Genomic DNA, 14,680 nt, shown 5'->3' with positions numbered 1-14,680 from the left:
TCAAATCAAGATGTTTTCAGGTATATTACTGGAATTACAGAAATTCTGAAAGGCTGAGTTATTTATATTCTCTCTTGGACATGAGGTGTTTATTGTCCATCTGTTTATACATATGTACAGAAAATACAGGCCAGGTCTATTTCAAGTTATTAAAATATACAAAGCACATTATTCTACTAACCTAAAGGAAATACTGTTCCTCTCAATGCCCTACCTAATATGTTTGTGGTTAGACCAGAGAAATATACAGTACAGAACATATGCCTTGTTTCATTCTTGAGTGAATTTTAGTGGAAATATTTTCAGCAATGAACACACACTCACAAAATCAAGGGTGAAATGATTGGGAGTCAGTGTGAACTGTATGTATGTATTCAAATGTTAGTCTTTTTCTTCGTAGAGTAAAGCAAGGGTCAGTAATATGTAATATGTGGATCACTGCCCACTGTGTAATGCAATGAAGAATAGAATATTTCAAGAGTGAAAGTGGATAGCAGTGTGCAACTCCAAGCCTCAGAAAGAATATACACTTTTAGGGATCAGTCCTCAAGTGTATTTTTACTTCAAAGTTGTTATCATTGAGGCATCCCAGAGAACCATTCCTGAAAGTTACTGATTATTTTTTAGATTGACTATTTTGGGTATAGAGATGCAGCAATCTATTCCAAAGCACCATATTCCAATGGTGTTACGCAAGCTTGTAGGAATAATTAACAGACCCAAAGCACCAAAGACAGAAGAGAAGGAAAAAATAAAACAAACATCTATTAGAAGAAGCTATTAATATGATAGTAAAAACTAAGTGTCACCTGTTGAGAGAAAAGCAGTAAATGGGTAAGACACCTGGAAGAATAATTGGCATTGTCAAGGACAATCAAACGTAACAAAATGTTCACTGTTATTTATGAATTTATTTATACAATAGATATACACTGCTCTTTATGTATTGTTTTTATACAAACACTAATTTAATCTTCACTGATGAGCTTATGTTGATAAAGAGGAACATTTTTGTTTAACGTTTTGTGAGTAAAAAGCTCTTGGAAAAGAATGCACACGAATGACCATTTACCAAGTCAAATCTTATAAATTATGACCTCAATTCTGTCTGCCTTGCTTTACTTCAAACACAGTTTGATAAAAGCTACAGGTTTAGGGAGAAAAATGGTTTTATCTATATATGCATGTGTATGTCCAGGATTGTGTGTAGGTAATATATACATATGTTCACGTATTCATTTTAAATCGGATTTTCATTATGCTCAAACCTTCACATTGCATTATATGGTGTACTTCTATACAGACCACAGTGTTCTTCATCTTTCGTTATATATTTCTTGGAAATGTTTATATAATGAGTTTTTATGTATAGGGTTTTTTTACTTTGTATTTGCTTTGCAGCTTCATGCATGTGTGTGCAATTAAAATAATTAGGTTCCAGTTTAATTGGAAAACAATTTATGAGGTCAGTTTGGCAACTGTGAGTCACTGTTGTTTTTTTTCCTTTTCTTAAGGCAAAAAATTACAAATTTCTTTGTTATCATTATGCAAATTTTGTGTGATTAATAAATTCAATTGTAATGTGTCAGTTTTAACCATTGAAGGAAGTCAGATATCCAAAGCATTAATTAATTAATTAGTAAAATATATTTACAGTGAAATCAGTACTTGTATTTAAAGGTATTCATTGTATTTATGGGGAAAGAATAGGAAATTAAGGGTAGCACAATAAGAGCATCTTTTGCATCAAACTTAATATAGAATGCAGATGTTAATTACCAGCTTCTCTACAAGGCAGAATAAAATACATATGTCATAGGTTACACTAAAATACATACCTTGCATTGACATTTGCATTTTTTCAACATACTTTTTTTCCTAAACCACCTTAAATTTCAGTCCAGTAAAAGTTTTCTATCTAGGTGACTGTTGTTTCCAGACAACTTCTTTCTTTTTCTTTTGATGGCAGATAATTTAGCAGTTCTATTTTCGTGTGTGTTCTCCCTGAAGTGCATGAAGTACTTCTGACTGTTTACCCTTAGAGCTCCAGAGAGTTTGGAAAACCTCTAGGCTGCTTCTGTTTATTGTACACACTTGCACTGTTAAAGGTTTATTTTCAACACGAGAGAAACAAGCACAGAAATAAAGACCAATGGTGCATATCGCTCTACCAGTGCATTTTGATGTACAGTGCTGTGTTTGACCTATTTAATGTATATATATTAATATATGTACCTTTAAATTTCTTCAGTTTTCTCACTAACACTAATTTGACCTTTGGTGGTGATAGTTCATTTCATATTTGGAATTTCTACTGCTAGTACTAAAGGGCCTGTTTGATTTTCCTCAGTCTGTTCTATGTAGCAAGCAAAATTACAAGCTAGTAGTGAGATGAGTGGCTTATAATGTATGATAATCAGTATTTGAAATCCATTTCCTACAATGCGACACAAAAAAAAAAAAAAAAAAAGTGAAAGACACAGATTTTCATAACCAGAGTACCAAAGCTCATGAACCTGCTTGAATAGGTGGTTTTCACTTCAAGGTCAACCAGGATATTTTTCTTCACAAAACTGCCTTCTTTTTTGGCTTCATATTTATTCTCTCACTGCTAAGGTGCCCGAGGATCAGAAATCGAAAGTTAGTCAGTACTGTGGTATGAATGCAATCCTGCTTTAGCAAATGCAGGTAATGAGAAGGGGAAGGAAGTTGTGACATGCAATATACATGAAATACATGCTATATGTTAAATATCTCTTCTACTTAAAGAGACTGCCAGCAAACTTTGTATTTTTATTGATGTCAATGAATTATGCAAATACTGTAAGTTATCCTTATATTCAGCATATGTGTGCATACATGAAGTAATAAATTCAAATTATAGGACGTAACTCAGTGAAAAAATTAAACAAATCAGTTTTTAAAACCTCAAAGCATAGTTTTTGGCACACTACTAAGTACCTAATGTAGTTAATGTATTTCCAGTGGCTAAGAACTTATCTGATCTCCATCTTTCATCTCAAGTTTGTTCATTACAGTCTTAGTTTAGGGAATAATTTTATTAATGCAGTACATTCACGTTTTAAAATAAGATTGAAGAAATGAATCTCCTATTTCTTAAGTTGTTCAGTTCTGCATTTTATATGTTTGTAGGTTACTCTGAAAGTAATGCCTCCTATTTATTTCCGTGGAAACTATAACAGATACAAAGAATACAGTAACACCATTTGAAAATGCAAATTTGAAGCTACAAAACACTATTTTTCAAAGCAGACACCACCATTAGCTATGCATTTTCACCAGTGATAAACAAGAGACTGCATGCCATGCTCATAAAAATGTGTACAACCATCCGGAATATGGTTTTTCTTTCGTGTCACTGTCACCACTGCTGAAATGTACCACCTATCATCTTACTGTGCTCATACTCACTCCTTGATTTCAGTAACCATTCAGTAAGCACTGATGAATATCAATGGGAACAACTTTCTCTGCATGGAGTTCAATGATAACCAAATGTTTCATATGCACATTCGTATCAGACATAATTTTGTCAGGGTGTCTCTCTGCTGCCATCTGTCACACAGCAACAAAATGCAGTGAAATATTAGTGGGGAGGTTCAAGCTCTATTGCCATACCATCAACTGACATTGGCCTCTGATGTCATGGACTAAGGTAGTAAAATAGGAGATACTACTTTTGGAGCAGCCTTTATACACGTATATATTGAAAAGAAAAAAGTAAAAGATTCTGAAAGATAATTTTAAGATAACACAAAATTAAGGGCCAAAGAGCTGTAAATTAAATATGGTTATCATGTTTTACAGGCAGTGCTACATCCTATTTATGTTTTGATTGTTTATTTTCTGTGAGATATAGAGGAAAAAAAGATGATTTCTGCTTTCATGAAATAATTTAAAAGAGAGCAAAGTGACAGGGAGAAATCTTTGCTCATTGTTTACGAAGTTCAGAGCATCTAACAGCTGCTAACAAATGCATAATTTTTTAATTTTTGATTTGGTTTAAAGAACTGAAATTATAATTTTTTTAAAAAGATGCAAAAGATAGATAAGTTTGCAAAATAAAAGTTAGCAAAAATAAATTAATGTCTTAGAGAATCCTTCAAAAGGACCAAAAACTCAGCATTATTCAGAATTGTCATGAATTCCATAAAAGAGTAAAATAATTTTAGAGATTGGTTGGAGAAAATACTAAATTAAGCAGTTATTATTTATCGTTACTGTCTAGATCCACTTTTTAAGCCAGAGGCTATGCTTATCACAGATCCACTCTGTAAAATTCAGAGGAAGAGAAAAAATATGAGAAACAAAATAAAAGAAATATTTACAAAATCTAAAATTTCACAATTATTGTAGAAAGGTCTTGGTTTGCATTGCCCTTGGAGCACTATTTTAGTTTTTGCTGTTTATTTCTATTGGATTTCTATGCATAATAAATCCTAACCAGATTTCAGCTTTTATTATCTAATGCCCAATCCCTGTTAAAACTCGAAACCTTCCTCTCCAGTATTCTTGCTCTATGTCCAATTTAAAATATTTCAATTTGATTCTTTTTTTATACATTAGGTTGCGTTACGTTTTTGTTTGTTTGCTTGTTTGTTTGTGCACATCATGGAAGCTCTAGAAAACTAGATGCAAAAACTGTAGTAGGGGTGAACTAATGGTTAGAATGAGGTGTCTAAATTTTCCTTTACGTGTATGTAATAAGCAATTAAGCAATTGTCATTAAGTAATTGTCCCACATATGTTGTGCCTGCAGGCATGAGTGCCAATTTCATCTTGTTCGAGTGAAGCAAAACTGTACTTGTTCTGTCAGTGCATTGCAGTCTTGGGGCTGGGAATATATTTTCATCTTACTTTTTGTTATGACTACTTCAGCTTGTATTGTACGCTAAAATCATTATGGAACTTGCTTATGCTTGGAGATCCCCTATAAATTTTGTCTTTGTGATGTTCAGCTGAGCATCAACCAACACCTCAAGGTCCCTTTCCTTTTTACATAATTCAGAATTCAGAAGCGATTCTTATTTTCTATGGCAGGTTTCTGCAGTGCAACTCTCCATGAATCTAGTGGTTATTTATAGACATCATAAGATGTCTATAATGGGGGTTATTTTCTAATTTAAAAAGATTATGATCAGTTAGAATTTGTCCTGTAATCAGGTCAAGAAGTTTGCTCAGCTTTCATCAAGACATGTTGTGAATGTCTCTACAAATGTGTATAATTAATCCTGACATACACATATACACCTGCGTATTTATAGTTTTTGTGGGTAATTTTGTTTGTTTGTTTTTAAAATCCAACTGGAATTTAAGGCATTTTGTGTGTACTGAATTCCTCAAATCAAATTTGGAAGCAATATGTCCACTCTGTTGATTAAAATACTTAATAGCAACATGTGGCTGATCAAAACCCAGAGATAATAAAAGGATTTATGGGGTCAGCATTGACTGGAGAGTACTGAAAAATTCAAGAAAGTAGTGAGGGTAATTTGCATCATAGTTGTACATTCCTGAAAAGAAAAAAAAAAAAAAAAAAAAAAAAAAAAAAAAAAAAACAAAGAAACATGCCGACCTTCACAAAATCCATGTTTTAATTGTATTTCTGGAATTTTCCTGCTCCCTGAAACTGAGTTAGAGTCATGTATACAATTTCAAAATAGTAAGTACTGACCCAAACATGTTCTGTTAGTTCAAAAGTACAGTCAAATAAGGTTTTTAAAGCATTGTAGAATGGGAAGTATTAAAATTTATGTTCTAGAAACGTAGTGAATTAAAAAGAATATAAAATTAAAAAAAAAAAAAAAACAAAAAAAAAAAAAACAAAACTATTTAACTGTATTTTTTAGAAAGAAGTAAGAATATAGAAATCCAACAATCATTATCATTTCAAATAGTATGTCACGGTTTGTCATTCTTCCAAATTGTATATATTGAGCAAATCCATTTTCAGTTATTGCACCAAAACAAAAAGTGGTAAAGCTGATTATATGATCCATACTCATGTCTAATAAAATTGCAATATGCACTTTTTGACAAGCTTATATTTAATGCATTCTGACGGAAAATTCTAGTTCTCTGTTCTCAGCAGGAAAAGTAGGCTTTTTAAGAAAACCTTTTTATTTCATGACTGTCATGCAACATAACAATTACAAAAGAAACGGAGGTGACAAAAATGAAAAGCCAGCTTGCTGATTCTTGTGAAGTGTTTGTATTTCCAGAAAGGCAGTCATTGCTCAGTTATTTGATTTGAAAAATTAATCCCGATAATGCCTTTTTAGTTCTTTAAGTACTGCTCACTATTTTCTAGGATGAGTTTTACAGAACAAAGCCTAACAGATTTCTACAGCAGATTAGTTTACAGCTGAAGCTCAATTCCACTGAGAATGATTCTCTAATGACCCCTTTTTACTTCCACTGGGCTGTGAGAATGCTTTAATACATAGAGAATAGCATTAAATAAATCTAATGTCTCAACTAGTAGATCTATGCTATCCTTCTGAAATATTTTAATTATGGCTTTTCTTTTTCTCCATAGTTAAGAAACCAGATGTCAAGTCCATCAGAAGTTGATCACAGATACTTCATTAAAGGAATCCACTTATAACTAGAGTTTTTCTCTTTCTCCTTTGTTTTACAGAACAAGAAGAATGTGTTAATTGCACAGATGAATGCAGAGTGCTTGGTCATTCTGACAGATGTTGGATGCCACAGTTCCCTGCAGCCAGCCAGGCTGAGAATGCAGATTATCGCACAAATCTCTTTGTACCCACAGTTGAAGCTAATGTTGAGACTGAGACTTACGAAACTGTGAACCCCACTGGGAAAAAGACTTTTTGTACATTTGGGAAAGACAAGAGAGAGCACACTATTCTCATTGCCAATGTTAAACCTTATTTAAAAGCCAAACGTGCCCTGAGTCCTCTACTTCAGGAGGTTCCCTCAGCATCGAGCAGCCCAACCAAGACATGCATTGAGCCTTGCACCTCAACAAAAGGACCTCTGGATGGTTGTGAAGTGAAATCAGGAGCCTTGGCTGAACCAAACAGCCAGTACTTGTCAACTGACAGTCAGTATCTATCGCCTAGTAAACAGTCAAAAGACGCTCCCTTCATTACATCAGATCAGATGGCTAGGGCCTTTGCAGATGTGCATTCCCGAGTGAGCCGAGACTCGAGTGAGATGGACTCTGTTCTGGAGCAGTTAGATCGTTCAGCCCGGGATCTAGGCAGGGAGTCGGTGGATGCCGAGGAAGTTGTGAGAGAAATAGACAAGCTCTTGCAGGACTGTCGGGGAAATGACCCTGTGGCCATCAGGAAGTGAGGGGGAAAATAAGGACAGGCTGGCAGTTATGTTCCTCTTCTGCTGACTAAAACTAACTAAATAAAAAATAAAATCCCCTGGCTGTAACAGGAATGATTTTCAAGAATGAAGGAAGACCAATGCTGCTTTAAGGCTTTTAGTGAACATCTGAAGTGCCCACGAGTATGTTCTTTTCACTGCTCTTTCTTTTTGACAGATAACACTGGTTTCATTTTGACCAAACTTTCATTAGGACAGAGTCAAGTACACAAAGAACTGTACAGATGAAGGAAAGACGGTACCATTTTGACAATCTGATAGGAAGGAGTGAGAAAGGTGGAATGGAAATACGTCTGATACTTTAAGACTGTCCTCAATAGCTGATGCTGACTTTACTGTTTACGTATAAACCCCAAGAAAAACAGGGTTGAATATGTCTGTTCTGTGGTGGATTTCCAGCAGTCACCACAGGCTTCTACGGAAAGTCCTAAAAGAGTTCTTGTAGTAGTCCAAGCGACACCAAACATTAACATTCATTTGTGGTAAACATTTATGTACAAAGTTATCTGCCACAAATAAGGGAGGAAAGGAAAAAAAGAAAAAAAAAAAAAAAAGAAAAAAAGAAAAAAAAGGAAAAAAAAAAAAAAGGAAAAAAAAGAACAAGAAAACAAAAACAACACCATTCCAGATCATTATTCAACCAGACATATCCTGATCATCAGTAAAACACTACATATCATATTAAGATTAAATGTAAAATGATATAGTCCATCTTGTCCTGCACACACATCAGCTAATTCACTTGAAAAAGAAGAAAAAAGAGTAGTATCTATTTAGCATTTTAGTGTCCAACAAAACTATAAATAGTGGTAAGTTTAAAAGAAAAAAAGAGGAGAAAAATACCTTTTGAAAAGTTACCTTTCAGGGTAATGCACAAAATAAATTAATGTTCTTAACACTTCTTAATTCATTTGTGGACACTAAAATAGCTCAGGAAAGTGAAAATGTCTTAGACATCCACACAAATCACACGATCATATAAATGTGCAAATGTAAGAAGATTCAGTGTGTTTACATCAAATGACATATTTTTATTGATTTATTGCAGATTCAGTGCATATGAGCCAAATTGTTGAGTGTATAAGAGCTATATTGTGTATTTTATTAAATTAATATATAGTTGTGTTGCAAAAATATTTGGGCTTATATTGTAAATGGCAAGTGTTGCCTCAGTAGCTGTCGAACTCTATGAGTTTTGTTTTTTCCTGCTTCCTTTTCCCCATGGATTTTGGGAAGCAGTGCCTCAGAGCAAAGTCTCTTGTTTAATGTATGGTCTACGAAGTTCTGCAGTACATAATCTGTTCAAAATGTGTTTGAGTGAGCTGATGGAGCTAACTGAATGGCCTACAAATATATCCATCAGTCATGGTTTTGTGCAAGTCCTTGTAGAAGCTTTCTATTGCAAACTCATGTTTAATAACAAAAATTACTCTTGAACCAATACCTGAAACTTTCTTATTTATTTTGATTTGTTTTATTTTGTTTTCCCCAAATATGTGCAGCCAGCCTGTTTAGTGTAGGATATTTGATTGACTTCTTAAGAAATGTCACCCTTTTCAAAGTTTTGATATTTAGCTGAGAGATCTGAAACATATGTCAGTGCCAAAACTTGTCAAGGCATGAGCAGTATTTTCCCTGTTTCTTTAGACTGTGCAATTGCTTCCTGCAGTTCTAATTATATACTGTTTATTTGGGGATATTGTTTCTGGTTTTGTTTTCATTTGTTCTGAAAAATATTTGCAGAATAATTTGGGAGAGTTTCAGCTTTTTTACTGTGTTTTCTAAAGGCATTTCTATTACATTTCAAAAATTCAAAATTGCCTTCAGATGAAAGTTTAAAAAATCAACCCGCATGCAGAATGAACTAGCACAGAATGAGTAGAAGAAAAAATGTCTAGCTCAGGATATGTCCCTTGTATGCTTCAGATACTGTGTTGGACATAAAAGTACAGCACATTGTTTAAAAACAGTATCTGGGTTTAATTAAACATAATCTCTACTATAGAAACATATAAAAAAAGATTTTATTTAATTTAATTTGGTAAACTTAAATATCACAAAGCCATACTTTTCATCAATTCAAGGAATAACATCATCCAACTTTCTCTTTTCATGTTGATATTGCCATTAAAGGGTGATTTCACTTAGTCAGTCCTACAATTGATCATCTTTGGTAGTTGGAAACACCCATTCCAGTTTGCTCTTAGCTCCTGCTGTTAAAAAAAGTCTATGAATACATGTAAGCAATGATCTTGTACATGTTTTATCAAGCTACTCTCCATGTTTTGGACAATTTATGTAACTAAAATGTGGTGTTGTCTGTGTTATATATATTTCTTTCTTTTTGGCCAGGAGACCCAAGATTGATTTTGCTTGATAGCTTGATAGCTTAAAATTCCATAGTGGAGAGGATTTCTTATTGTTTGAACAGTCTTTTATACGTATTTCTGTGGTGCTCATCACTTCAGTGTCTGTGCACCAAGTCTTTAGCTCTGCCAGTGAGATCCATTATTCAGCAAAATCTAAGCCAGTATGTAAATGCAGTCAAGTGATGGAGATTTGTGTATTTTATAAATGATTTTAACACTGAGTAACTGATTCTACAATTCATTGTATATGTCTGAAGACATAAAACCACAATATTCTGAGAAAGGGCTGTGCCAATGTAAGAGGAATTTACCTTAAGGCTCTCTGTCACTAGTGATTTACTAGCTTTAGTTGTTTAACACATTATCTGTATTTAGTAGTGATTATTTATTTACCACTCTGAGGTTATTCAGAATTCATGACTCACAGCTTTATAGACGAGTTTAGGAAAACTTGCTTTTATTTAATTTGGCCAACAAATGCCTTGTGTTGTAGATCTTTGGCATACTGCTTCCAGTAAGCATATCCCAGATTAAAAAATGTTTCATAATTTAGGATTGATGCACAATGTATCAACAAATGAGTAGAGCATAAACAATGTGAGTTCTGCTGTTTGAGTCAAAATTAACACGATCATGTGTGAAGGAAGTGTCATCCGAAGTACCACAAACAAAAGAATTAGAACTTTTTTTTTTTTTTTTTTTTTTTTTTTCTCTCTCTTTGATATCTTTGCAGTCACCACCGGAGAAAGAGACAGCAATGGAAGATGAAGTTGAGTTATTTCTCTCATTCCTTATGTACATGTCTTATAAAACTGAAATAAAATATCTGTCACATGACTATAGAGAGAATGACTGAGCTAAGGGAAAGCAAGTTAAAAAAACTAATAAAATTGTACTGTACACTGTGAATAGAACATAAGGCATTCTGTTTTTATTTTTTTAGATTAATGAAATCAAGGGACTGAGAGTTCCTTAAAAGACTGACCGATCAAATCATGACTTTAAATCAGATCTCTTATTTCCTCCTCTTCTTTCCTGGCATGTTTGTCAGGAAAGAGAGTCTTCTTAATTATGATTTTCAACTTGAGGTATTAGGCTTTGAAGTCCAAGCCATACCCAGAAGTCAAAAATTGCCCACATAGGAGCAAGGTATATCATTCAAACAAACTTTCAACTCTTTGTTGCCTAATGGAAGGGAAACTGCTAAGGTCAAAAAGGAGTCGGAAACCGAGCATAATGTGCACCCATTCATTATTATTTAATTACTTTATTTTGAGATTAGGCAGTGATTATTATTCCATTAATTCAAGTGGGAGTTTTGGCTATCAAGATTCATTGAAGTGTAGCTGAATGAAAGTTGATTAAGATTTTGACTTCTCTGGCCCAGTAGTGCTACAGGTTGGCATTCACATCTATCAGTCCCCGTCTCCCCATATGGCTCAAAGTTGCACCAATGACTAGTGAATGACACGTACACACTAACAATAAAACAAACAGAAAAAAAAAAAAAAAAAAAAGAAGAAAAAAAGAAAAAACCCACCAAATAAAAGCAAACAAACAAAAAACATCCACAAACAAAAGCAGCATACATTGTATGAATTATTTCAACCGCTATTGTTCAATGGCTGTGTTTAATGTGACCTATCTGGAAAATGAGGACTACGAATAAAAAGCAATTACTAATAGTGGTGTTTCCTGCTTTTGCATTCATTAACACAGAAGAAATGTGTTAAACACTGCATACCACAGGGAGCCTGATGGTAATTACTTTGGAGCAGCAACTTGTGGCCTTGCGGCTGTTACAGCTAGTTATCAGTTTGCCAAAAAAATATGACAGTTCCTGCTTCATTTATTAGAAATGTGTAACCGTTTTCTCTCAACAGGAAGGTGGTGAAGAGTTTTCATCAAGCTGGGTAGGTTTATCTTTTAAGCAGCTGATGTGCTGAATCCCTACAGGCTGTTATTTGCTCACAGATATATGGAGCTGAATAAAGGATAGTTTGGTTGACTACACTTGTGTGAGTTCACCAAACACATTATAAAATGAGAGTAGGAGTTTTCAAAGGCTATCGGCGCAACAAGAAAGTTCAAAATACTACCTGAGTACACAAGTGGATAGAATAATCCAAAAAAATGTAAGCCTTTTTTTTTTTTTTTTTTTTTTTTTTTTTTTTTTTTTTTTCTGTGTCTTTTTATGGACCTGTAATAGAGGAAAGTAATTCATTTCGTTTTGCTATGAACAACATGACAAATGTTAAGAAATTTGACTAAGTCCTACATCCAACTGATTTAACCATTTATATTTTAATTTTCTTGGAAGAAAAGAGAAATGCTATGTTTGAGTCTCATGAATTCCACCGATTGTGTGGCTCTTGTTTTTTGCTCCTGTGTAATGTAACAGTGATATCCCAAATAATGTAAAGCACCTACTATTTTTTATTTTTATGTTGTTATCAATAACTAATTATATAGGCATTCCTTTTGATATCTGAATTGCATTTTAGATTGTTCAGAATACTACAGGCTTTATGAAGATTTGTGCTGGTCCTGCAGGCAGAATTACCTTCTAGCCATTGCATGTTTTCTGCAAGCTCCTTTGCCCCAAACAAAACCAGTCTTCATCTAATTAGCGGGCTATCCCAGGCACACAAAACCCTTATTATTTCCTTCCTTTTTTTCCTGCTACGTATATTTGTCATTCTACAGGCTGAATTCCAAAATCTAGGAAGCCACTGTCTGTGCAGAGTCCTGCCAGAATATACCTTATGGTTCTGAAGGCATTATTTCACATGGGATGTTGCTGTCTTGCTGTCTTCAACTGTGTGCAATTCAGGGCTTGGCTGTATCCACAGTATATGCAGAACAAATCATAAACCATCCTGGTTTTTCTTTATCCACAATACAGAGTCATTGATTTCTCATTTGGAAAGTAGCCAGCCTGACAAACACAGATTCTTAGATCTCCCTTAAGCCAGCCACATACAACTGCTTCAGGATGTTCACTCATGGAATAAATGCTCTGTCTTTATCCCTTACTGAGTGTAAGTCATAAAAGCAGCTGAAAGCTTATTTCTTCAGTTAGTAATGTTTCCCTAAAAATTACATTTCTCCAATGGAAACAAGAGATGGCACTCTGCTGTATGTTATAACTTCATTTAAGAGAGGTCACCTAAGTACCAGTAGTGCATACAGAAATGAAAGGAAAAAAAAAAAAAAAAAAAAAGTATTAATGGACCATCTTAAACATTTCTGAGATGTATATTCCATAATGCATATGTTATGATTCAGGGAAGTAAGCACACTATCTTTGTTTATTTATTGCTAATGGTTCCTGCTAATTCCTGGCTCATGAAACCCTTTACTTCAAGTTTTGAAGAAGGACTTTTTTCCCAGTCTCTGGGAGACTGATTCTTTAATAATGAATGAATGGATGAATGGATGGACAATAGATAAATAAATAAATAAAATTTCCTTAAATTACGGATTCTTCCCTTAGGTTCTTTGGATTACAGATTTTATTTGGACAATAATTCAAAATGTCCATTCAGCAAGAATGTGAGACAGTAAACATGTCTTGAAGCACAGGCCTTTGAACAACAGATTTAGATTTTGACTTGTTGGGAAATTGAATAATTAAAATTCCATATCTGAAAATATTTTGTATTTAATGCCTTGAAGTCCATGGAGTTCTTATTAATGTAACTTACTGAACAGCTGTCAGAGAACTAGGGGATCAGCAAGTCAGTTATCCTCAACTTTTTCCAAGTTAAAACCAACTTTTGAGTTTCTGCAAGAAAGCAGTTGATTGCTCTTGCAGTTCAGAAAACATATTTGTAATATGTTTCTAAATAAGAAATACTACTTAACAATTCTTCAATTTTATTTTGTAAAAGCTGCAAAATTTCTATCATTTCAGGAGCAATCACATGCAGAACTCTTTTTATTAAATTGATTTGAAAGTGATAAAAAATGGATTATTTGGCTGACATTAAAGTGGAAACACAATATATGTCTGACCACCAAAAAATTACATTTCTGTATTTATATTATTACTGGCTCTAACATGATGTTCTATGCATCTTATTTTTAATCCTTTTAAAACAGACATTTTTTTTTGATGCTACATGCATCAAAATTATAAACATACGACATGTCTTTTTGAATACTTAAATTGCAAATTCATCTTAATAAAGAATTCACACATAATTCTATATAATTAAAAACTTATAACAATATTTGCAGATAAAATCTCCATTTATTTTTTACAATTCAAAATGTTTTAAAATTTGATATTATTATAGTTGCTAAAACATTAAAGCAATAATTTTATTTTCCAGTTTAATCACTTATCTTTTTATGGACAAGTTCTTCATTCACACTTTTGAGTTCAATGGGAGATCCTTTTAAAAGGAATATCACACTTTGTAAACTTGCCAGCTCTAAATCAGGCTATTTCCATAACAATTCAACACACAGTTATTGCATTTTTTTTTAGAAAAAAATAGTTAATTTTAGCATTTTTAAATGAAAATATGAAGAAATTATGCAGCAGACATATATTCTGAATAACCATTTAATATCTTCCAACTATAATGTGGATCATAAATTTGTATTTAATTGCCAGTCCATTTTTAGCATGTCTCAAAACATATGACAAATTGTATTTACTGTTAGTATCCTTTGACTGCCTACACTTCAAGCCATAGGTATGTTTCTCTATGTCCTTGTGTCTCATTCTAGATGAAGAAAAAATGAATTGCTATATTATTTAATAAGAATTTGTATAACATCAAGTGAATATAGTAAATATAGCAGAAAATAATATATGTGAAGATATTTTGATAACATTAATATACCATTATAAGAGATTTAGAAAAGAAATCATTAACTGTTGATAAGCTTTAATCTTTGGTCATAAGATAAACTTC

At 33.2% G+C, this 14,680-nt stretch overlaps 1 protein-coding gene across 4 annotated transcripts in view; it reads left to right on the top strand.

Moving 5' to 3' along the window:
• Positions 1 to 8,252, top strand: part of PCDH17 (protocadherin 17) — an 80,562-nt gene extending 72,310 nt beyond the window's left edge. For 3 of the 4 annotated variants that reach the window (XM_072357431.1, XM_072357439.1, XM_072357421.1), the window contains one exon: positions 6,662 to 8,252. In XM_072357431.1, the coding sequence (XP_072213532.1) occupies positions 6,662 to 7,344 (683 nt within the window). In that variant the 3' untranslated portion in view covers positions 7,345 to 8,252. The remainder of the gene's footprint in view (positions 1 to 6,661) is intronic. The other variant, XM_072357448.1, reaches the window with a different exon arrangement.
• Positions 8,253 to 14,680: the final 6,428 nt, after the last annotated feature.

Source organism: Excalfactoria chinensis, chromosome 1 (genome assembly GCF_039878825.1).
Source record: "Excalfactoria chinensis isolate bCotChi1 chromosome 1, bCotChi1.hap2, whole genome shotgun sequence".
Taxonomy (NCBI): domain Eukaryota; kingdom Metazoa; phylum Chordata; class Aves; order Galliformes; family Phasianidae; genus Excalfactoria; species Excalfactoria chinensis.
Note: the sequence above shows the minus strand (reverse complement) of the source record. Positions and strands in the feature narration are given on the sequence as shown.